Source organism: Apium graveolens, chromosome 1 (assembly GCF_009905375.1).
Source record: "Apium graveolens cultivar Ventura chromosome 1, ASM990537v1, whole genome shotgun sequence".
NCBI classification, from domain to species: domain Eukaryota; kingdom Viridiplantae; phylum Streptophyta; class Magnoliopsida; order Apiales; family Apiaceae; genus Apium; species Apium graveolens.
Window position 1 is genome coordinate 203,452,434 of NC_133647.1, and position 24,980 is coordinate 203,477,413.

At 32.9% G+C, this 24,980-nt stretch overlaps 1 protein-coding gene across 1 annotated transcript in view; it reads right to left on the reverse strand.

The window, feature by feature from the left end:
* The window catches only part of LOC141717882 (zinc finger protein GAI-ASSOCIATED FACTOR 1-like), a 53,225-nt gene extending 36,910 nt beyond the window's left edge, over positions 1 to 16,315 (reverse strand). Inside the window, exon 1 of the mRNA XM_074520111.1 lies at positions 15,909 to 16,315. Coding sequence (XP_074376212.1) covers positions 15,909 to 16,315 — 407 coding nt within the window. The remainder of the gene's footprint in view (positions 1 to 15,908) is intronic.
* Positions 16,316 to 24,980: the final 8,665 nt, after the last annotated feature.

The window sequence follows — 24,980 nt, forward strand, 5'->3', positions numbered from 1 at the left end:
TAACATGGACGTGGCAAAGGCATCAAGTTTGACAGTTGTTAGTGTTACGAGGATCTCATCAGTACGATAGATTGCGTTAACATGACGCCCTTTAAATCAGGGGATTTTGACGTGGAACGAATGATTGGTGAACCGTAACAAATAAATTAGTTATAAACTAAGGAAGTAAGGCTGTATGCAAAGCGAACGAGTGTCAGGACAACAATCGGAGGCCAAAGGAATTCTGAACACTGACTCAAACAGGCAATTAATACGTGAAGCATCCCTTCTTCACAGAAAGATATTTGTCGTGAAGACTCAAGATCGAAGAAATCTTATTTACAAACAAATTTTGAACGTGTTTTTCCATAAATTGTGAAGTTCTCTACCTGGAGTAAATAAGTTATGGTGAATTTAATAACCAGAAGCGGGCCAGAGACGAAGGTTCGATACGGAAATATAAGTGGAGATGAATCAATGGTGACTCGACTGTGAAACCTTTTAAGAAATAATGATTTGGCAATTGAGTTTCCACCAGACTGTGACGATGATAATTTAGACCCTGCGTGGTTATTGAAAGATAAAAAACTAACTAATGAAATTGAGTGTGTATCGTCAAAGAAGGAGTATTGGTGTAATTCGTTGAAGGATGCAACATAATTTTTTTAAAAGTAATTATACACAATCAGTAACGACAATAAATAAGTCAAAATACTCGCGAAATAAAATTTTGAGACACGAGATAAATTTTAAAGCTTATTGATAAAATTTTGTAATATTCTGAAAGAACTGGGAAGGGAGTGGTTATGTTAATCCTTGTTGATTTAAGAACTTAAGTCTCATTTCAAAAGATATATGTTATGCCAATTAATCATACAAATGCTGGTCAGAATGATATAGTTTGAGTTATGGTGATTGGATGAATTTGGTTGATCGAAGTGGATGGATATGATTATGGACGATTGGTAGATTAATGGTGTCGGCTTGAGTCCGACTGGTAGTAAATGATATAGGGGAAGTGCTGCCCAAATTTTCAGAAATTACCCTACATGTAAGGATAAAGAAGTATATTGTCATTCTCGTCAGTACTCCAAGTAACTGCGATCTCGGATCTTGAGAAAGTTAGTATGCCCAAACCGATTTTATATAATTGGTCTTTGATTCCAGTTAGCTAGTCAGCACTGGTTTAAGTGATCAGTTAAAAGAGTTAATTGACCAACTTTACCAACTAATGGTTAGCTAAATGGAGATCGATTCCAATTAGATTGAGTCAAGCTCTAACATGATTTTCAGATACAAAATCAAATCGGTTAGCAAGTTGAAGGACGTGATGGCATTAGCAGGAATCAAAAGTTTAGTAGAATTAGCGTGATGTTACCACAGACATGTGCGAGACTTTATCTAGATGAATATGCTATTTTTGATAAATAAGAGGAACAAAGAGTAGTTGGTACATGCTAGTAAGAGGAAAATTTTCAAGAACTAAAGGTTTCAGATAAAGCAAAGAGATTCTATCATCTGTAAAAGCATTCCAGGAAGGAAGTGAAAATATACCCATATCGAATGGCGATTGAATAAAAGTTTTCGAATGCTCGTAAAACCAAGTATCCGATGTAAGACGAAGACTAACGAAGTACACATGTGAACTTGGGAAGAAGAAATGTTGATCAATTGGAAAAAGCCAAATATGCGATCAATGATGATTTAAGTGAGGCTAAGGAAGTAACTATCGGTGAATTTTGATAATTCTGTCAGTAAGAACTTAAATATTATAAATAAAAGCCTTTTATTAACTTCAAAAATGGATTAGGTAATAATGCACATATTAATATTATCAAGAAAAAGGCATTCCTTATGTTAAAAGAGTTAATGAGTAATGAAAATAAAGAACTAAATAAGAAAAGAAGTGGAATCAAAAGGATGATAAAGAAATTTTATAAAATAGTTCAGAATATAAGCAAGTGGTGACTGTCAGCTGTGTCAGAACTGATAGGAGAATGAAGTGAAGTGCCAATAATTGAAGATATAAATTTCATTCAAGGAATGCATGTAAACAAGGGAGAGTAAACCAAGGTATTAGTGGCGAACTGTTAAAGAAGAACGTTACAATGAATCTCATATCGGAATTCTTTAGAATTAAAGCAAAGCCTTGAAGGTTCTGACGAATGATTTATCAAGGTTACCTCGGGAAATGAGGTAAGAAATTCTCATTGGTTACAGCACAGAGTCGAGCTAGAGTCAAAAGCCATGTGTCGTTTAACCCAGTCGGAATGAGATATTGAGTGAAGGAAAACTTCAGAAATATGGAATGAAAAGAATAATGAAATAAAGAGTACTTCACGCCATACACAAAGGTGATCATGGAAAAAAGAGAAGGGAGGTATGAAGTCACGCATCGGTTATCAGAAATTGTAAGTTTGAAGAATTAAATGAACATAATGTATAAGGAGTAATTGGATAGTGTAATTGTATTTATTAATAACATCCTCGCCCATTCAAGAACTAAGAAAGACCAAGTTGAACACCTGAAGATATGCATGCGAAGGGTGAGAGATTAGCAACTGCGTTCGAAGCTTCAAAGGTATGAACTTTGGTTATAATTAATTATGAGCTATGAAAGTATGGTTAATTACCAACCAAGCAAGATCTACTCAGAGACAGATGTCTTGAGAAGAAAAGAAAGAGTGAATATCATTAAGATTGATGGGAAGTGGATAAAGGAAATGGAAAAGTTAGAAATTGAAGAACAGGTTTTGATCCGGGTTCTAGGTGATGCTGATACTCACTTTGTTGCTAGATATCAAAGGTGGTATTAATATAGATGATTGATGTTGACTTCGGTATGGAATGTTGTGAGCATCAAAGTTCATATTGATATCTAATTTGATATGATAACAAAATTAGTATTAGTACCAAGAATTCGGTTTTGAATAAAGTTATGGTTCATTCTATTTCAAATTAATATTTCCTTTCATATAGTAAAAGATTTCGCTCGATGAATATACTTGATAGTGATTGAAAAGAAATTGAAGTATACTACAAAGTGGTGAGTTAAATATAATTGTCGAGATCTTCCTTTAACTTTTAGATTTAATAGATTTAGAACATTTTGAAGCATCAGACGCCATGAGCTCAGTATATCGGGGGCACACGGATGGAAAGTACAAGAGACCAGCTAAAGGTTTTCGAATACGATTGAAAACGATTATAGGCCAGACTAACCAAACAGAAAGAGACGCGAGAAGTAAAGTAGAACAGTCAGGGAAATATGAAAGGTGCATAAACACAAATTATTAAAATTACAAAGAGAAGCAGATTAGTATAAATTAAGTTGGTCCATCGAGACAATGAGATAGGTAGAACGATTACGAATGGGTTAACCCGGTTGTTACAGGCATAACGAGTTCATAAAATGTTCAAATGTATATGACTAAGAAGTGTAATTTAGCTCCCTACGTATAAAATGAAGGTTGATTCAGGTTACGTGAGTAAGTGACAGATTTAATGTCGGTGAGAGACCGTTGAGTTTGTGATTAAAGTGATGAGACCTGAGGAATTATAGGAAAGATGCTTGAAAAATATCATAGTTAACGACAGAAAGTAAATACACCTACAAATAAAGAAGAAGATTACAGGAATGGTTAAAGAGCCCCGAATGCGATGGGAAGCGATTACAAATTAGGTTATGTGAACGAAGAAACATATGAGGACGAGGTTCAACACCGAGTAACAGTTGGAAATGCACATAAGCACGAGTTACTAGAATTAGAAAGAAAAAGAGAATTAAGATGTTTTATGCTGGTCCCTCTTAGATAGTAAAAGAGGCAGGATAAATAGAAGTGTGTTGGCTTCACCGCTACCCGTATAGCGAATTTATAGGGCGTTTATATGTATATATCCAAAAGGAGTAAGTTAGATCCATCATATATATAGAAGATGGAGAGTTGAATTGAGTTATACAAGCAACAAATAGAATATGATGTTAGTAAGAGGCTATGAAGGAAAGATTGACATTATATGTTAAAGTTATAAAAAAAATAAAAATAAAATTATAAGGTTGAAAGATTCACATGAGAAAAATGAAAGTGATATACTTAAAAAGTATCAGTACTATTCCTTAGTGTGATTCTGAGGACAGAATCCTTTTAAGGGGGGAAGGATGTAACATCCGGGAAATATCGTATAATTATTTGTATCAATATATGATTATTATGTAAATATTATATGATTTTTTGGTGAATTATCGGATGATTGATAATAATATTTGGATGTTTGTATATAATAAAATGTCAGTATGTTAATTTTAATATGTCCAAAATAAAATATAGATAATTAAGGTATTTTTCTGGTAATTTATGGAGTGTTATATAATTTTATAATGATTTATAAATTTATTAATTATTTTTCTGAATAATTATAAAATTATTTTATAAAGCCGGGAATCGTCCGACTTCAACCGTTTTTACGTTTTTACAACCCGAAACTCTTTCTAAAACTCCTTCTTAACCTAATCTGGTAATTCCAGACATTTTCCATGTTTTGACTTTTTCGATCCGGATTACGATTTGACCCGTGCGCGGCCCGACGCAAAATTTTCGGTACGATAATCATTTGGATAAATCAACAAAACCCGTATTCTCAAAAGACGGGATAATATTACATTATTTTCGTATAAAGTGTTTTATAAAAAGCCGGGTTGAGATAATTATCCAAAACTGATATCAAATCGGATCGTTATTGCAGTTACTTAGTGGCTAAGCAACTAATTTAATGATCCAAAACGACCCAGAACGAACCAATATTCCGTAAATATAAATAGCATATTTCTTATTTTATTTTATTCATTTATTCATTACAACCAGCAAAAAATACAGTAAATACAGAGAAAAAACCCTAGAAACCGATATGTTCTTGAGAATCAAACGCATAAAAGAAGGCATTACCGAACTCCGATTTAAGCGTGTAATATATCAAAACGAAGCTCTCGAAAAGTACTTTCTGGATCAATCAACCATTTTAGTGCAGCAATTAAGGTAATTTTCTTATTTATTTATATTCAAATTATTTGATGATTAAATTATGAAAATTTGTTCTTGGTGTTCTTGAAGAATTCTGAAAATCAAAGTCAAATTTGAAGGTGATGTGGATCTCATAAATCAAAGTATGAGTAACTGTTGTCAAGACCTCGATTTGTTCTATTCATTTTAATCATCAAAATCATCTAACAATGGGTAATTTTTAATTCGAATTTCTAGGGTTCATGGGTGGAATTGGGTTTTTTTGATTCTGTAGTTATTTGCTTGTTTTGATGATATGTATAGCTTCCTTGCATCATTTGCAATTGATTCATATACTTAATTGCATCAAACAATTACCAGAGGGTATAGATCGAGTTCTTGAATTTTGGCGAATTTTATTTAATTTGTTTTTAATTAATTGTTAGCTATTTGTTGATATTGATTGCTGAGTTGAATTGCCAAGGAGATTCCCTTTAAATTGATATATTGTTGTTTGATTTTTGTCTAGAAACGATAGGGTTCATCGTTCCGCCGGAAGTAGCTCGAACTCGCCGATATCCATGGCGTTTTGCCCGAATCGGGGTTCGATAGGCGAGTTGTGGGACGATTGGACTGCTGGGTTGTTGTCGATTAGAGTGGGAACTGATCACAGGTCGTACCTGTTGCACTGGGAGGTCGAACAAAGTCCACCGGAATCCGAGAATTCGACGGATTCTGCACATATTCTGACGGGTTCTTCGGGTTCTTGTTGACCCGTTTACCCGTTTTCTGACCCGGAATTAGACCCGATTTCGATCCCCAGAACCCCAAACCTAATTCCTGAATTCTGTTCTTGAATTTTCTGTTTTAAAATAATTCAAAAATCTATTATTTAATTTGTAAAATTCATTTTTAATCCCTAAAAGCTTTATTTTTATTCCAGAATTCATTTTAAATTCAAAAACAATCTGATTTATTTTATTAGTTAATTTAATTAGTTTTAATTATTTTAATTAATCAATTAATTTAATATTAATTGATTAATTAACTTAATTAGTTATTAATTGATTTAATAAATAGATTTAATTATTTAATTTTGGTTTACAAATTTTGAAAAATAGTTTCGAGCTTTAAAATATTATTTTAAATTATTTTAAAGGCTCGATAATTATTATAAAATTATTTTAAAGTCAGATTCGGGTATTTGAACCCTATTATTAAATTATTAAATGATTCGGAGACCCGTTTAATTTCGAAAAATATTCAAAAATTCATAATAAATCAACCGTTCGTCTGTTTAAGACAAAATGAACGCCTCGAGACTCAGAAAAATAGTTTTGCTTTTATTAAAAATATTTTCAAGACCTAAATTCCTTTGTATCTAAAGGACGTTTGTTTGATGGATCATTCCGAGTCAATAATTGATCGATACAGTATTCTTTTTGACCCAATTTCAATTCTAAACATATCGAGACCTCCCTTTTGACGACTCAACTTATGTGCTACATGAATTACGTGATTATGTGTTATGTGGATAATATGATTACATGCCCGATGTGTACGTATTATGTGAACAACGAGTCAACGTGTTTTTTAAACGTTATTTGAATGAGATGTGATTCTTATCTATTATTATTGGGCGGGTAGACGATAGGGATAAGTGTATAGACTAATCAATTATATATTGTCAGTTCATTGAATCGGTCAGGAGTGGTGGAGTGGCGGTGGCGGCATCGAGTAGTAAGGATGGAGAGAGTGCAGTGGTTGGGTAAGTGGGTGGGGTCGGTGTCGAGAGAACTGATAAGAAAAGTGTTGGGTGGGAAAAGGAAATGTGTGATAGGGATTAAAAGAAAAACAAAAAATATTATAAAATGGAGGGCTGAGATTAGATCTCATATCTTATTATAATTGGGGTTCTCATTTGAGCAATTTCCATATATATATATATAATGTTGAAAACTAATAAAGATTCAAAGCAACTTTCAAAGCAGGAATGCAAATTTCAAAACAAAATTATAAAATTATAAAATTAGCCTTTGATTTATAACCAACAGCTTTTTATTTCAAAGCATAGTTGACTAGATATATAATTGACTAGTCTATACACTTATCCCTATCGTCTACCCGCCCGATAATAATAGAACTGAATCTCATCTCATTCAAATAACGTTAAAAAAACACGCTGACTCATTGTTCACATAATACGTACACATCAGGCATGTAATCATATTATCCACATAACACATAATCACGTAATTCATGTAGCACATAAGTTGAGTCGTTAAAAGGCAGGTCTCGATATGTTTAGAATTGAAATTGGGTCAAAAAGAATATTTTATCGATCAATTATTGACTCGGAGTGAACCATAAAACAAATGTCCTTTAGATACAAAGGAATTTAGGTCTCGAAAATATTTTTAATAAAATCAAATTATTTTTCTGAGTCTAGAGGCGTTCGTTTCGTATTAAACAAACGAACGGTTGATTTATTATGAGTTTTTGAACATTTTTCGAAATTAAACAGGTCTCCGAATCATTTAATAATTAAATAATAGGGTTTGAATACCCGAATCTGATTTTAAAATAATTTTATAATAATTATCGAGCCTTGAAAATAATTTAAAATAATATTTTAAAGCTCAAAACTATTTTTCAAAATTTTTAAACCAAAAAAAATAATTAAATCTATTTATTAAATCAATTAAAATCGATTAATAATTAATTAAGTTAATTAATCAATTAATAATAAATTAATTGATTAATTAAAATAATTAAAAACTAACTAAAATAAATCAGATTTATTTTTGAATTTAAAATGAATTTTGGAATAAAAATAATGATTTTAGGGATTAAAAATGAATTTTTGAAATTAAATAATAGATTTTTGAATTATTTTAAAACAGAAAATTCAAGAACATAATTCAGGAATTAGGTTTGGGGTTCTGGGGATCGAAACCGGGTCTAATTCTGGGTCAGAAAACGGGTAAACGGGTCAACAAGAACCCGAAGAACCCGTCGGAATATGTGCAGAATCCGGCGAAATCTCGGATTCCGGTAGACTCTGTTTGACCTCTCAGTGCAACAGGTACGACCTGTGATCCGTTCCCACTCCAGTCGACAACAACCCAGCAGTCCAATCGTCCAACAACTCGCCTATCGAACCCCGATTCCAGCAAAACGCCATGGATATCGGCGAGTTCGAGCTACTTCCGGCGGAGCGATGAACCCTATCATTTCTAGACGAAAATCAACGAACAATATATCAATTTAAAGGGAATCTCCTTGGCAATTCAACCCAGCAATCAATATCAACAAACAGCTAACAATTAATTAAAAACAAATTAAATAAAATTCGCAAAAATTCAAGAACTCGATCAATACCCTCTGGTAATTGTTTGATGCAATTAAGTATATGAATCAATTGCAAATGATGCAAGGAAGCTATACATATCATCAAAACAAGCAAATAACTACAGAATAAAAAAAAACCCAATTCGACCCATGAACCCTGCAAATTTGAATTAAAAATTACCCATTGTTAGATGATTTTGATGATTTTGATGAATAGAACAAATTGAGGGCTTCACAACGGTTACTCATACTTTGATTTATCAGATCCACATCACCTTCAAATTTGACTTTGATTTTCAGAATTCTTCAAGAACACCAAGAACAAATATTCATAATTTAATCATCAAATAATTTGAATATAAATAAATAAGAAAATTACCTTAATTGCTGCACTAAAATGGTTGATTGATCCAGAAATTACTTTTCGAGAGCTTCGTTTTGATATATTACACGCTTAAATCGGAGTTCGGTAACACCTTCGTTTGTGCGTTTGATTCTCAGGAACATATCAGTTTCTAGGGTGTTTTCTCTGTATTTACTGTATTTTTTACTGGTTGTAATGAATAAATGAATAAAATAAAATAAGAAATATGCTATTTATATTTACGGAATATTGGTTCGTTCTGGATCATTTTGGATCGTTAAATTAGTTGCTTAGCCACTAAGTAACTAAAATAACGATCCGATTTGATATCGGTTTTGGATAATTATCTCAATCGGGCTTTTTATAAAACACTTTATACGAAAATAATGTAATATTATCCCGTCTTTTGAGAATACGGGTTTTGTTGATTTATCGAAATGGTTATCGTATCGAAAATTTTGCGCCGGGCAGCGCACAGGTCAAATCGTAATCCGGATCGAAAAAGTCAAAACACGGAAAATGTCCGGAATTACCGTATTAGGTTAGGAAGGAGTTTTCGAAAGAGTTTCGGGTTGTAAAAATATAAAAACGGTTGAAGTCGGACGATTCCCGGCTTTATAAAATAATTTTATAATTATTCAGAAAAATAATTAATAAATTTATATATCATTATAAAATTATATAACACTCCATAAATTACCAGAAAAATACCTTAATTATCTATATTTTATTCTGGACATATTAAAATTAACATACTCACATTTTATTATATACAAACATCTAAATATTATTATCAATCATCAGATAATTCACCAAAAATTCATATAATATTTACATAATAATCATATATTGATACAAATAATTATACGATATTTCCCGGATGTTACATCCTTCCCCCTTAAAATGATTCTGTCCTCAGAATCACACTAAGGAATAGTACTGATACTTTTTAAGTATATCACTTTCATTTTTCTCAGGTGAATCTTTCAACCTTATAATTTTTTTTATAACTTTAACGTATAATATCAATCTTTCCTTCATAGCCTTTTGCTAACATCATATTCTATTTGTTGTTTGTATAACTCAATTCAACTCTCCATCTTTTATATATATGAAGGATCTAACTTACTCCTTTTGGGTATATACATATAAACGCCCTATAAATTTGCTATACGGGTAGCGGTGAAGCCAACTCACTTGTATTTATCCTGCCTCTTTTACTATCTAAGAGGGACCAGCATAACACGTCTTAATTCTCTTTTTCTTTCTAATTCTAGTAACTCGTGCTTATGTGCATTTCCAACTGTTACTCGGTGTTGAACCTCGTCCTCATATGTTTCTTCGTTCACATAACCTAATTTGTAATCGCTTCCCATCGCATTCGGGGCTCTTTAACCATTCCTGTAATCTTCTTCTTTATTTGTAGGCGTATTTATTTTCTGTCGTTGACTATGATATTTTTCAAGTATCTTTCTTATAATTCCTCAGGTCTCATCACTTTAATCACAAACTCTACGGTCTCTCACCGACATTAAATCTGTCACTTACTCATGTAACCTAAATCAAACTTCATTTTATACGTAGGGAGCTAAATTACACTTCTTAGTCATATACATTTCAACATTTTATGAACTCGTTATGCCTGTAACAACCGGGTCAACCCATTCGTAATCGTTCTACCTATCTCACTGTCTCGATGGACCAACTTAATTTATACTAATCTGCTTCTCTTTTTAATTTTAATAAATTATGTTTATGCACCTTTCATATTTCCGTGACTGTTGTACTTTACTTCTCGCGTCTCTTTCTGTTTGGTTAGTCTGGCCTATAATCATTTTCAATCGTATTCGAAAACCTTTAGCTGGTCTCTTGTACTTTCCATCCGTGTGCGGCCGATATACTGAGCTCATGGCGTCTGATGCTTCGAAATTTTCAAAATCTATTAAAAAAAAATTAAAGGAAGATCTCGACAATTGTATTTAACTCACCACTTTGTAGTATACTTCAATTTCTTTTCAATCACTATCAAGTATATTCATCGAGCGAAATCTTTTAATATATGAAAGGAAATATTAATTTGAAATAGAATGAACCATAACTTTATTCAAAACCGAACTCTTGGTACTAATACTAATTTTGTTGTCATATCAAATTAGATATCAATATGAACTTTGATGCTCACAACATTCCATACTGAAGTCAATATCAATCATCTATATTAATAGCACCTTTAATATCTAGCAACAAAATGAGTATCAGCATCACCTAGAACCCGAATCAAAACATGTTCTTCAATTTCTAACTTTTCCAATTCCTGTATCCACTTTCCATCAATCTTAATTATATTCACTCTTTCTTTTCTTCTCAAGATATCTGTCTCTGAATAGATCTTGCTTGGTTGGTAATTAACCGTACTTTCGTAGCTCATAATTAATTATAACCAAAGTTCATACCTTTGAAGCTTCGAACGCAGTTGCTAATCTCTCACCCTTCGCATGCATATCTTCAGGTATTCAACTTGGTCTTTCCTAGTTCTTGAATGGGCGAGGATGTTATTAATAAATACAATTGCACTATCCAATTACTCCTTATACACTATGTTCATTTAATTCTTCAGACTTACAATTTCTGATAACCGATGCGTGACTCCATACCTCCCTTCTCTTTTTTTTCCATGATCACCTTTGTGTATGGCGTGAAGTACTCTTTATTTCATTATTCTTTTCATTCCATATTTCTGAAGTTTTCCTTCACTCAATATCTCATTCCGAATGGGTTATACGACACATGGCTTTTGACTCTAATTCGACTCTATGCAGTAACCAATGAGAATTTCTTACCTCATTTCTCGAGGTAACCTTGATAAATCATTCGTCAGTTGCTTCGGGGCTTTGCTTTAATTCTAAAGAATTCCGATATGAGATTCATTGTAACATTCTTCTTTAACAGTTCACCACTAATACCTTGGTTTACTCTCCCTTGTTTACACGTATTCCTTGAATGAAATTTCTATCTTCAATTATTGGAACTTCACTTCATTCTCCTATCAGTTCTGACACAGCTGACAGTCACCACTTGCTTATATCCTGAACTATTTTATAAAATTTCTTTATCATCCTTTTGATTCCACTTCTTTTCTTATTTAGTTCTTCATTCTCATTACTCATTAACTCTTTTAACATAAGGAATTCCTTTTTCTTGATAATATTAATATGTGCATTATTAGCTAAGCCATTTCTGACGTTAATAAAAGGCTTTTATTTATAATATTTAAGTTCTTACTGACAGAATTATCAAAATTCACCTATAGTTACTTTCTTAGCCTCACTTAAGTCATCATTGATCGCATATTTGGCTTTTTCCAATTGATCAACATTTCTTCTTCCGAAGTTCACATGTGTACTTCGTTAGTCTTCGTCTTACATCGGATACTTGGATTTGTGAGCTTTCGAAAACTTTTATTCAATCGCCATTCGATATTGGTATACTTTCAAGTCCTTCCAGGAATGCTATTACAGATGATAAAATCTCTTTGCTTTATCTGGAACCTTCAGTTCTTAAAAATTTTCCTCTTACTAGCATGTACCAACTACTCTTTGTTCCTCTTGTTTATCAAAAATAGCGTATTCATCTAGATAAAGTCTCGTACATGTCTGTGGTAACATCACGCTAATTCTACTAAACTTTCGATTCCTGCTAATGCCATCACTTCCTTCAACTTGCTAACCGCTTTGATTTTGGATCTGAAAATCATGTTAGAGCTTGACTCAATCTAATTGGAATCGATCTCCATTTAGCTAACCATTAGTTGGTAAAGTTGGTCAATTAACTCTTTTAACTGATCACTTAAACCAGTGCTGACTAGCTAACTGGAATCAAAGACCAATTATATAAAATCGGTTTGGGCATACTAACTTTCTCAAGATCCGAGATCGCAGTTACTTGGAGTACTGACGGGAACGACAATATACTTCTTTATCCTTACATGTAGGGTAATTTCTGAAAATTTGGGCAGCACTTCCCCTATATCATTGATTACCAGTCGGACTCAAGCCGACACCATTAATCTACCAATCGTCCACAATCATATCCATCCACTTCCATCAACCAAATTCATCCATTCACCATAACTCAAACTATATCATTCTGACCAGCATTTGTATGATTAATTGGCATAACATATATCTTTTGAAATGAGACTTAAGGTCTTAAATCAACAAGGATTAACATAACCACTCCCTTCCCAGTTCTTTCAGAATATTACAAAATTTTATCAATAAGCTTTAAAATTTATCTCGTGTCTCAAAATTTTATTTCGCGAGTATTTTGACTTATTTATTGTCATTACTTATTGTGTATAATTACTTTTAAAAAAAATATGCCGCATCCTTCAACGAATTACACCAATACTCCTTCTTTGACAATACACACTCAATTTCATTAGTGAGTTTGTTTATCTTTCAATAACCACGCAAGGTCTTAATTATCATCGTCACAGTCTGGTGGAAACTCAATTGCCAAATCATTATTTCTTAAAAGGTTTCACAGTCAAGTCACCATTGATTCATCTCCACTTATGTTTCCGTATCAAACCTTCGTCTCTGGCCCGCTTATGGTTATTAAATTCACCATAACTTATTTACTTCAGGTAGAGAACTTCACAATTTCTGGAAAAACACGTTCAAAATTTTTCTTTGTAAATAAGATTTCTTCGATCTTGAGTCTTCACGGCAAATATCTTTCCGCGAAGAAGGGATGCTTCACGTATTAATTGCCTGTTTGAGTCCGTGTTCAGAATTCCCTTATTCTCCGATTGTTGTCCTAACACTCGTTCACTTTGCATACAACCTTACTTCCTTAGTTTATAACTAATTTATTTATTACGGTTCACCAATCATTCGTTCCACGTCAAAATCCTCTGATTTGAAGCGCGTCATGTTAACGCAATCTATCGTACTGATGAGATCCTCGTAACACGAACAATTGTCAAACTTGATGCCTTCGCCACGTCCATGTTATAGATGAATTCCTTCTTCCTTATCCGTAGATGTCCACCATATATCGGTTTGCCGTTGTATCTATGTTCGTTGTATGTTTCCATGTTCCACACTATTGCATTTCTTTTGAAATCGTCGGAGAACAGACTATACGCAAGAGGGGAGTTTGCGAATATGACTTTGATGGAAAACTGAATAAGGAATAACAATGCCACAAACGATTGAGAGAATTTGTAATTCAGTAAATTGAAGGAAGAAGAATGAGTGAAGATTTAGATGTGAATGAGACAACCATATTTGTACTCAAGATGGCCAGTCTTTCATACTATATGGCATACAGCACATGATTAGGTGGCGTCCCACCTGACTCTTCATCATTTCGACAAAGCGTCATACCAACACTGCTTATCTCAATCAAAAATTAGTGATTTGATGAGAGAAACAATTCAGAAGGAATACAACAAATTTTCTTTCGTCTTCACCTCATATGATTTATCCACAGAAGAAACTTATACGTATCCAAGAATCAAGTAGAACATATGTTATCGTATTAAGAAGAGGAATTCCGATGTTGATCACCTTCCACGCTTCACCTAATTATGCCTTCAGAAACCAGTCGAATGAGAGATTCACCATTTAGGTCATATTATAACTTTGAAATGTCGTCTGGAAAAGCCTCCACATTAAACGCTTCAGATTTCGATTTATGCAGCATAAAATAACCATTGATCACGCATTGCCTCAACTTCAACGATCATGATTATTGTTTTTCACCAATCTTCTGGAAGAGTCTTCCATTTCCTTCAATCATCCTCGGTCCGTTCGAATCACTATTTTCATTAAGTTTTAATAATTTCATGAATAATGTTTTAACATGTTGATTCAATTATTGATATTATTTAAACAAAGATCACTCTCGTCTTTCACGAAAACTTTAAACTTTCTCCCTATTAGGGGGGGAAGTCTACTTAGTCCCTGGAACTAACAACACTGAGTCTATATCCATTCTTCTTTTTAGGTCATTTTCTGTTTATAATAATAGGAACATAAATAGTAATTTGACAATCAAATTGTAGAACTCATTTCATACAAAAATCTTCTAAAAGTTGATTAAGAAAATCTTCTCCGAAATTTCATTTTAAAAATATTGAAGATCAATTATTTGGTTGTCATCACTACATAAGTTACTTGCTATTCACTTGATCCGCTAATGAAATATCTAATTAAAGGAATGCCCATATAAGGGTCTCTCCATTTTGGTACATCTTCTACTTTTCCTTGGATTCTGCTCGTACTTATTACTCAACGAAACTTCATTTACCACTGTATATCATTTTATTCGCAATCCTACCGCAATGCTGACATTTAGTACTGTCTTTGACATTCTTGTCGTCATCCTTGGCGCTATGCTTACAACCACGCAGGCGATTCGATATTCAGTCTATAGATAGGGTCGCATCTTCTTGCTAGTCTTACCTATACCTAGTAAAGTAGATATCATTCCTTGCCCAGCTAAGATATGTGTTTGGTTTTAACTGGAATGGCACATGTATTCACATCAACAGCCCCAATTAAAATATCACAAATCAATTGTCATGTCATTTTGTGCAAATTTTTATACACAATTTTGTGCAAGTAGCATTACTCATAATAATATCGAGAATATAATAACCTCGCTAAGATAATAATTTTTTACAGGGCTTATTTCAACTTATAAGAAATAAAGATAAGGGCTTATTTCAACTCATAAGAAATAAAAATAAAATCGCTAAAGCAAATTTTTTTTGGTCCCAAATAGCCTGTCATTTTGGTAAGGCTAAATTCGACCGCTAGCGGTGGAATTTAGGAGCGCTAAATAATTCAGTTGCGGGAAAATTCCCACCATTTTTTGATGGAGTCAAATTCAACCGCACAAAAAATCCGGTCACATATATTACTAAATTCAACCGCGGACGGTTGTATTTAGCCTTGCCAAATGAAACAAGCGAAATCGGTCGAATTTAAGTCGGTTGAATTTATGCAGTTGTATTTAGGCTTACTTTCTTGTAGTGTATTTTAAGAGAATTTTTCAAACTCTTTTCGTATTCAATTTCCAAACACATATTATATTGAGAAAGAGATTCCATAAAATAATTCTAGATCAATTCACAATTTCAAGTACAAACTCGGTTAATTACACCTAGAGCACAACTAAAAGATAAAACAAATATACTCAATCACCTCGAGAAGGTAGTTCCACATTCACCAATATACTCCTTTGTAGCACAGATCTTATTATGAGCCTTCCAGTCACCGTGCACAGCAAACTTCTTCTTACATTTATCACAGCCAAATTTTTTTTTGCCACTATATTTTCGAGAGAAATGCTTCTTGATAGCAGTCAGATCTCCTAGTGCTCTTGAGGGATCATGATGAACACAACCAACTTCGGGGAAAATGTAAACCCTTTTCTTGACTTCATCATTTGTCTTTTGCTTCAGCTTCCCAAGAAAATTATGTCCTCTTCTGTGGAGCTGCAAGTTCTGCTCCCTTTGAAAACCTCTATTGCACACCTCACACCAAAATCGATTTATTGCCATTAGACTCTGCGGGGAAAGTGCTACAAACTCTACATCAGGATGTGTCATTTACATATATACACATATCCCAAACAATCAAATGAACAAATTAAACAATCGAAAAACAATTCAAAAACCATATATGTCTGACTCATCCCCTTTAAATTTCCAGGTAACGGTAAAAGAAAAAATTATATAAACTGACAGTTAATACATACACACACATGCACCCACAATATATACAGCAGATCTTACTTGGATTTCCCCAAAGATACCTCCCTCTTCTTTTAGACGTAGCTGATGGAGAAGAAGCCATGGTAGGACTAGATTTTATGGAAACTCAAATTGATTTTTATTTTTTTTACTAGAAAAACATACAAAAGCTCAAATCTGTAGGTACATACTCTCATATTTATAACAATTTTTCAACCATGAAACCCCAACATTAGATAATTATTTCTTATATATTTGTTTTGCAAATTATTGAAGGTTGGAGGTACACATGAATTTACAAACCATTTCTTTTATAAGTAAATATATTTAGAAAATATCTCAAAAAAGTCACATTTAATGAAAATTTGGGTGCAAGGAAGCGATAAAGAGGAATGTAGTGTGGATGTTGGACGTTACACTTACCTTTTGGCCATATATGCATGGTGAGGGACCGATCTCCTTGTCTTTGTATATTGTATTTTTTTTATTTCATGACATTGATTAAATAAGTAGATTATATATATATCATGATAACTCCAACTTAAAGAAACAGGCTAAACGCCAAATCCGTCATTCTAGATTAAAAACATGGGTCCAGTAACACATGTCCTTATACGTCAATTAAATCCAACTGAATTATCGATCAATAATTCGGTCGTTTTATATCCATAACAATTGAATATTACAAGAAAAATGCCTATGAGCTCCTGAATTGGTTGATATCGTGTCAACATTTTTTTAGTGTTAAACTCAAAAACGACCAACTTATACCTACCGTTCATAAGGAGACGGTCATTTTTTGTATGAATCCACTCGCTATGTTATTAATTCGGTCGGTTTTTCATGCCCACAAATGATTAATTTTGATTGTTATTTCTGCAGATAAGCCGATATTGGCTCTAGAATAACTTTTTTGGGTTCTACAATTGACATTCCTCCTACGCAAACACGTGCAATATCAACTCCAACCACACCACAATTATAACCAACTAACATTAATGTCAACAACAACCAAAAATAATAAAAATGATTTACATTAACCAACCAATTGTTAAAGTAACTACATTTGCTTATTGTACTACATTAAGCAAGCAATCAAATTAATAGACAAATGTTCGAAGCACACATACAACTAAATATATACATGAAAATTCAAATAATAGCTCAAAGCATTGTTAAACCAAAAACTAAATATAATTGAATAGCGCTCTTCGCACCACTGTTTCTTTTCGTGCCACTCTACTCGTCTTCGCCAAGCTCGACATCCTCTTCATCTCCGTCCTCGTTGCCGCTGATGGTGGTGTCATCCATAGTCGACCTAGAGATATTTAAAGCTCCAAGTGATTTTTTTGGTGGGATAATAAATTGAAAGAATGATAAAAAGTAAGATATCAATAATATTTATGTCGGTTCAACTAAGTACTAAAAATATCTTATTTTTTAAATGATCTTTTCAAAAAAAATTAAAAATTGGACCCCTAAATTTTATTTTATGCCTATATTTTTTAATATTTTTCTTTTGATCATTCATGTATATAACAAAAAATTTGTCCCTCAAAGTTCAATTTTTTCGATACCCTCATTCGTTAGCACAAAGAGTTTGGTCCCAAGGTTGGCTTTGATGTCTTCATCACCACTTTCTTAAACCTTTCTTATAGCCTAGAATATATATGATGTTAAAACGCTTTAAAATAACACTACTAAATCTAAATTGAGAACTTTTAAGATTTTACCTCTTGGTTATCTACGTTATACTTTTTGTAAAAGGCCATGGCACTAGCTTCTAGATTTTGTTGCATTTGAACCGCAACTCAGGCAAGCATTTACTTGCTCTTCTGTGGGTACCATATGATATGTATATGAATTTACTCTTGCATTTTTCATCATATCCTGGACCGCATTAAAAAAAATACAATCCGGCACAACGGATCCGTCGAAGCTTGGCTAGAAAATCTTATGCCTCGACATGTCGAGTTTTATAATTCGCAGCAAGATCAGGGAGGAGTGTCGATGTCAGAACTTTTGAAAAACCAGTCAGTTTATTTCTATGAGGACTTGTCATTTATGGTATTTTTACCTCGAGCCACCATTGTATAGGATATTTTGCCACCTCAATCCCCTGTGGATACTAGCCAATGCTTGCCACCTCAATCCCCGTGCATACTAGCCAATGCAATGCGATTCCTTTGACAAATTTATATTATATTGTGAATTTTGTGACTTTGGTAAAGTAAATGGTTCTACATTATATTCTAAAAAAGTCTGAATTTTCTCACATAATACATTGTATTGTTAGATAAATTTACAAACTAATTTTAGAGAAAAAAAATACTTAAATTTCATTTGGGTATGAGTTGAAAGTCAAAAAAATAAAAAAAATTATCACTATTTATAATTTTATACTTAAAACATAGAAAGCAATTAATTAAAGTGACATAATATTATATATGTGAAGCCAAAAAAAGGTTGCTAGGGTATGGAATATTTTTATGCGGGGTCATAATTTGATTTTACATATCAACCCTATTTAACAAGCGTTATCCATTTTATCAAATATGTTCTCGATTGTACGTTAACTATCCACGTAAACAAGTTATCTATTTCATATATTATCAATATCAATTGTACCCTGGTATTACAAACATGAACAAGTTGTCTATTTCATCAGCACTATCCTAAAATTGTCTTACAAACTTAAAGAGATGATGTGAAATATTACTTATGAAGTTCAAATATGCAATTAAACAATTTAGATATGGAATATTAAGAATTTAATATACAACTAAAATTTTATATGTAAAAAATAACTTTTTTAATGAAACTTTATTCAAGTTAACTGTGTAGATGAGTTTAATTTTACAAGTGTTTAGTATAAATTAAATAACGAAAGTGGCTTAATTCTAAATTTCAAAGCAAAAATGTAACTTTCAAAATAATATATATATATATATAGGGTCTTACTCCAATGAGAATTCTAGTATTGTGAGATATGAGATCTAATCATATCCACTCATTCAAATACAACATATTCATCTCTCGCCGTTAATTTAATATTTAATATTTATAAATTTTAATATTCTTCCATCTTCTATCAAATTCTATCACCCATCAACCACCACCACCTCCGGTGACAACCATTCAAATGATGAAGGAACAAATTTTGACTAAATTATCGTAAAACGACGACACTCCGGTCGGTACGGAGACGCACGATTGTTTGGCCGAAAAAGCGATTAAGGATGACGATGCAGATGGATGGATGGAGGGAGAGAGAGAGAGAGATAGATAGAGAGAGAGAGAGGGAGGGAATCTGATATGCGGGGACGGAATGATGGCGGTCGGAGCAGCGGCTGGTACGTGGTGGTGATGGGTAGTGATTGTGGGTGGTTGGTGGGTGTAGTGGGCAGAGAGGTGGATGAAAGAGATGAAGTGTAAAATTAAAATATATGGTTGTAATTATATTTAGGGATACAAATGTATGGTTAAGATTAGATCTCATATCTCATTTTAATTGGGGTTCTCATTTGAGCAATTCCCTATATATATAGGGTCTTACTCCATTGAGAACTTTTTTTTGGTGAAATATGAGATCTAATCTCAACCATAAAAATTTAAATCAATTTTTAATCTAGACCATTAATTTTAAATATCATCATCTTCTCCAACCATCTCTTCCATCTTCTTCTTTCTACTTACCACTCATCACCACCTCCAACAACCAGCAACCACCATTTCTGGCCCCCACCACCTCCGGCAACCTCCAGAAAATCACCACCGTCAAACATAAAATCACCACCATCAAATCAAAAATCACCACCGAAAAACTAGAAATCACCATCAAAAAATAAAATATTACCGCAACTGACAACCGATAAACAAAAAATCACCTCCGGAATAAACAAATCACCACAACCGGCCACTACCTATACCCACCAGATCCACCACCAGCTCAATTCATCAACTCCGATCACCACTATTATAACAAAAATCACCATATTAACTATAAACACCACAATCAAATCCACCATGTCATAATCACCACCATAACCACCACCATCCACTGACCCCCCGTATCGGAAGAATCACCAGAATTTTATGAAAATTACCTATGATATTGAGCAACGGATTTCAAACTATACAGATTGAAGCAATTGTAGAGCCAATATTCGAGGGGAAGCTCTGATCGGTGAAATTAATAGTGGATGAATCAATAAAAGCGGATCTAACGGGAATGAACTGAGCTCAAACGGAAAGTGTGGTGGTGTGTGTATTTAATTCGTTGTGGGAGGAGAGAGAGAGCAGAGAGAAAGAGAGTGAGAGAGAGAGAGAGATGGGGGAGTGAACATTTCGGTCACGAGTGGTGGAGTGGCGGTGGCGGCATCGAGTAGTAAGGATGGAGAGAGTGCAGTGGTTGGGTAAGTGGGTGGGGTCGGTGTCGAGAGAACTGATAAGAAAAGTGTTGGGTGGGAAAAGGAAATGTGTGATAGGGATTAAAAGAAAAACAAAAAATATTATAAAATGGAGGGCTGAGATTAGATCTCATATCTTATTATAATTGGGATTCTCATTTGAGCAATTTCCATATATATATATATATATAATGTTGAAAACTAATAAAGATTCAAAGCAACTTTCAAAGCAGGAATGCAAATTTCAAAACAAAATTATAAAATTATAAAATTAGCCTTTGATTTATAACCAACAGCTTTTTATTTCAAAGCATAGCATAATAAAAAAAAACAAAAATATCTCAAAATACCTTTATTTCATAGAAGATTAATGATTAGTTTAATTAGTTCTTGGATGTTCTCGTTCTAATTAAGGTCATTCAAATCAACTCCATACACCTGCCTTGATCACCAACTAGCTAAGATCTCGTGCACAAAAAGCTAATAGTTAGCCACTTTAAACATATATAGAGCGAATATTTGTACAAAATACTAAGTATATTTTCTTGCACATGAAAAATAAATACTAATGTAATTATTTTTTGTTGTATAAAATTGTGCATTCTCCTAACGGTAAAATAGCTACTTACAACGTATACAAATAATTTTTTAGTATGATAAAAAGTAATTCAAAAAGAGAGGTGATTATTTCATAATCTGCCCCCTTGGCCCTAATGTACATCAAATCTGTTAGTGGATATATATTTAAACATGAAAATAACAACACGAAGCACCTTTTTATATGTGAAAGTTGGTATATGTATGGTAAAATAATCTGCCATATTTTTTGGCTATTGGCTACATAGACCTTACTTTATACAGAATTATACAGTCATGCAAACACATATCGTACATATTGCTAAAAAAACAACCCAGAGTGTATAAACATTGTGAAGCAGTAGGAATATAAGATAGCTGCAGCAATCCTTCTAACACCTTATCCCTTGTAAAATGCACATCAATTTCTATATTCTTTGTGCACTCATGATGCACAGGATTTTTAGTAATGTGTATGGCACTCTCGTTGTTGCAATGCAGAGTAACTGGCTTAAAATTTGTAACCCCTAGTTCTTCCAATAATCTGACCAACCAAGTGATCTCTGAAGTGGCAGATGATATTGAACGATATTGAGCTTCATAGGAACTTCAAGAGACAACACTTTATTCCTTTAATTTCCAACTTACTGGTGAGTTTCCTAACAACTGCACATAGCCAGAAATTGACCTCCTAGATTCCTGACAAGCTTCCCAGTATGAATCAAAGTATGCTTTTAGTGTTAATTGCTCACCTCCTTTCAAGGGAATTCCTAGTACTCCAGATGTCGAAGCCACATATTCAACACATGCATAAGTGCATCAAAATGCGGGACTTTAGGGGACTGCAGATATTGACTTAAATGTTGGACAGTATAGGCAATATATGGCCTTGTGTGAGTAAGAAAATTAAGTTTTCCTACTAAGCACCTGTAATAGCTAGGATCAGTATATAATTCTCCTTTATCAGCTGAAAGCTTTAAGTTCAAAGGCAGTGGAGTAGCTTTAGTCTTGAAATCTGTTATATTAGCTTCCTTCAGCAATTCTTGTGTAAACTTTCTTTGGGTTAATGTGAGACCTGAAGCAGTATAAGCAATTACTATACCCATAAAAAAAACCTAGTTCCCCTAAATCTTTGATGTTGAATGTCTTGTATAAATGTACCTTGAGATCAAGAATACCTTGTGCATCATTACTAGTGAGAATTATGTCATCAATATATACTGCAACAATGGTAATGTTATCATTGGTTTTTCTAGATGAACAATGAATAATCATTCTTAGATTGCAGAAAACCTTTATGAGGCAATTCTCCAACAAGCTTTGCAAATCACTGTCTAGAAGCTTGCCTTAATCCATACAATGATTTAAGTAACATGCAATCTTTATTGCATGAATTAGATAATCCCTCCGGAACCAGCATATACACCTGAAAAGGTGATGGTAAAGCAGAATATTATGAATTTACAGGATCTTATATTATAACATTCCCCCACTCATCTTTGGGGATTAAATTTTCCTTTCGTGTTCCTCGTAAATTAAGAGAAATGTTGGGGGTGGCAGGGATCGAACCTGATTCCTCTGCCATCCTGAGCTCTGATACCATGTCAAGGAACCGGTTACTCTAAAACCTAAAGGTGTTAGAGAATGGCCCTTTACAAGATCTTATATTATTCTCACAAGACAGAAGTTAACTTCATATTTCTAGTACTCCTTCTTAGATTCAAATTATCAGTTGAAGATGCATTGTCTGTACAATGATTATTAGATGAATTGTCTTGATGAAAATCTGTTGAAGTGTCAGGTGGAGAATCATCCAAAGAACCCATAGGTATGGTGACTTCAGGAGTGTCAAAAAACTGAAAGATATATCTGGAAATTCTGTATCATGAAGAGATTTGTGATCAGTAGATACGTTATCAGTAGATACGGGTAATAAGAAAGAAGGTGCATTCCCAGAAATTTGCTTGTGATGGAGAGGAAAATGGTGCTCATGAAATATTAGATCTCTGGAAATAAAGATATGTCATGTCTACATATTAAGAACTTTATATCCTTTATGACCAGCAGGATATCCAAGAAAAACACATTAATTTGCTCTACAAAATAAGGCTCTCGCAATTAATACTTCAAAATCATCAAAAGAATTCATCATCTCAACTCATCTAATTGATGATGTGTACAATAATCAATCAGCAAAGAATATATGAAGAAAAATCGCTCAAAAAGCTTGAAAAAAGGATGAAATACCTCAAATTTGTGTACCAAAGAAAGTCAAAATACTTACTTGAAATCTTGATCAAAAAAATGCTCATAATCGATTCTTGTTGCTTTGATACCATGTTACAATTTGCAATTGATAACAAAGTACAAAACTCATTATATTCAATTATGCAATTAAATATTCAAAAAATCAACAAATTAACTAACTCATATTTTTACTCCATCTTCTCTCTACCCTCGTACTCTCTCCAATGAGAGTAGGCGGCTCTTTCCCATTCTAACCTTCATTCAATATATCTACAATACTCCATCAGCGTTTAATCATTTTCACTCTTCCATATTCTCTTTTATTTTATTGCTTTTCAAAATTTAGAATAAACATCTTTTATGGGTGTGATCTAATTCTTTATGGTGAGATCTTTAGTGTACCTTATTATCAAGTTTGTTCCAAATCTTTTTCGGGTGTGAGTATGTTTTGTTTAAAGTATTTCTGTCTTTTGCAGTGGTTGCATTAGAAACAATTTATATGGTTTTTAGGATCTCCATTTCTTACATCTAAACTGAGACGTTTAATATCTCAAGTGCTTACTTTTTGACAACTAAAGATTATTAATAGTTTGGGGTATTTGTTCCTCGGATTTTAGTTGATGTAACTAAAAATTCTGAATATTGGGCCATTAATGTGAAGGTTATCTCAAGGGTTGTTCGCTGAATTGGTGGGAAAGTTAATATAATCTTTTTATTTCAAAAAATATTATTGTATTTGTTAAGCAATGTGAAAATAAGATGACTATTTGTTTAGTTAGTTTATTTGTTTCCCAATAGGTTTGTTCGGACTATATTCGTGTATTTTAATGAATACATTTTATTTTGTTTGACAAAAAAAATATGCAATTAAACAAACTAGACCTGGAATATTATGAATTTAATATACAACCAAAATTTATATGTTAAAAATAACTTTTAAATGAAACTTTATTTAAGTTAAGTGTGTATATATATGTTTTTAATTGTACAAGTGTTTATTGTAAATTTAATAAGGAAAGGGGCTTAATTGTTAAATTTCAAAGCATAAATGCAACTTTCAAAATAAAGTTTATATACAAAGTTGAGATCAATAAAGATTCAAATCAACTTTCAAAGCATAAATGCACCTTTGTGAAGAAAATGAAAAAAAAATATAAAATTAGCCTTTGATTTAAACCAACCATTTTTCATTTCAAATTAGAAAACATTAGAAAAAAAGAAGAAAATATCCCAAAACACCATTATTTGATAGAAGATTAATGATTAGCTTGATAAGTTTATGCATGTTC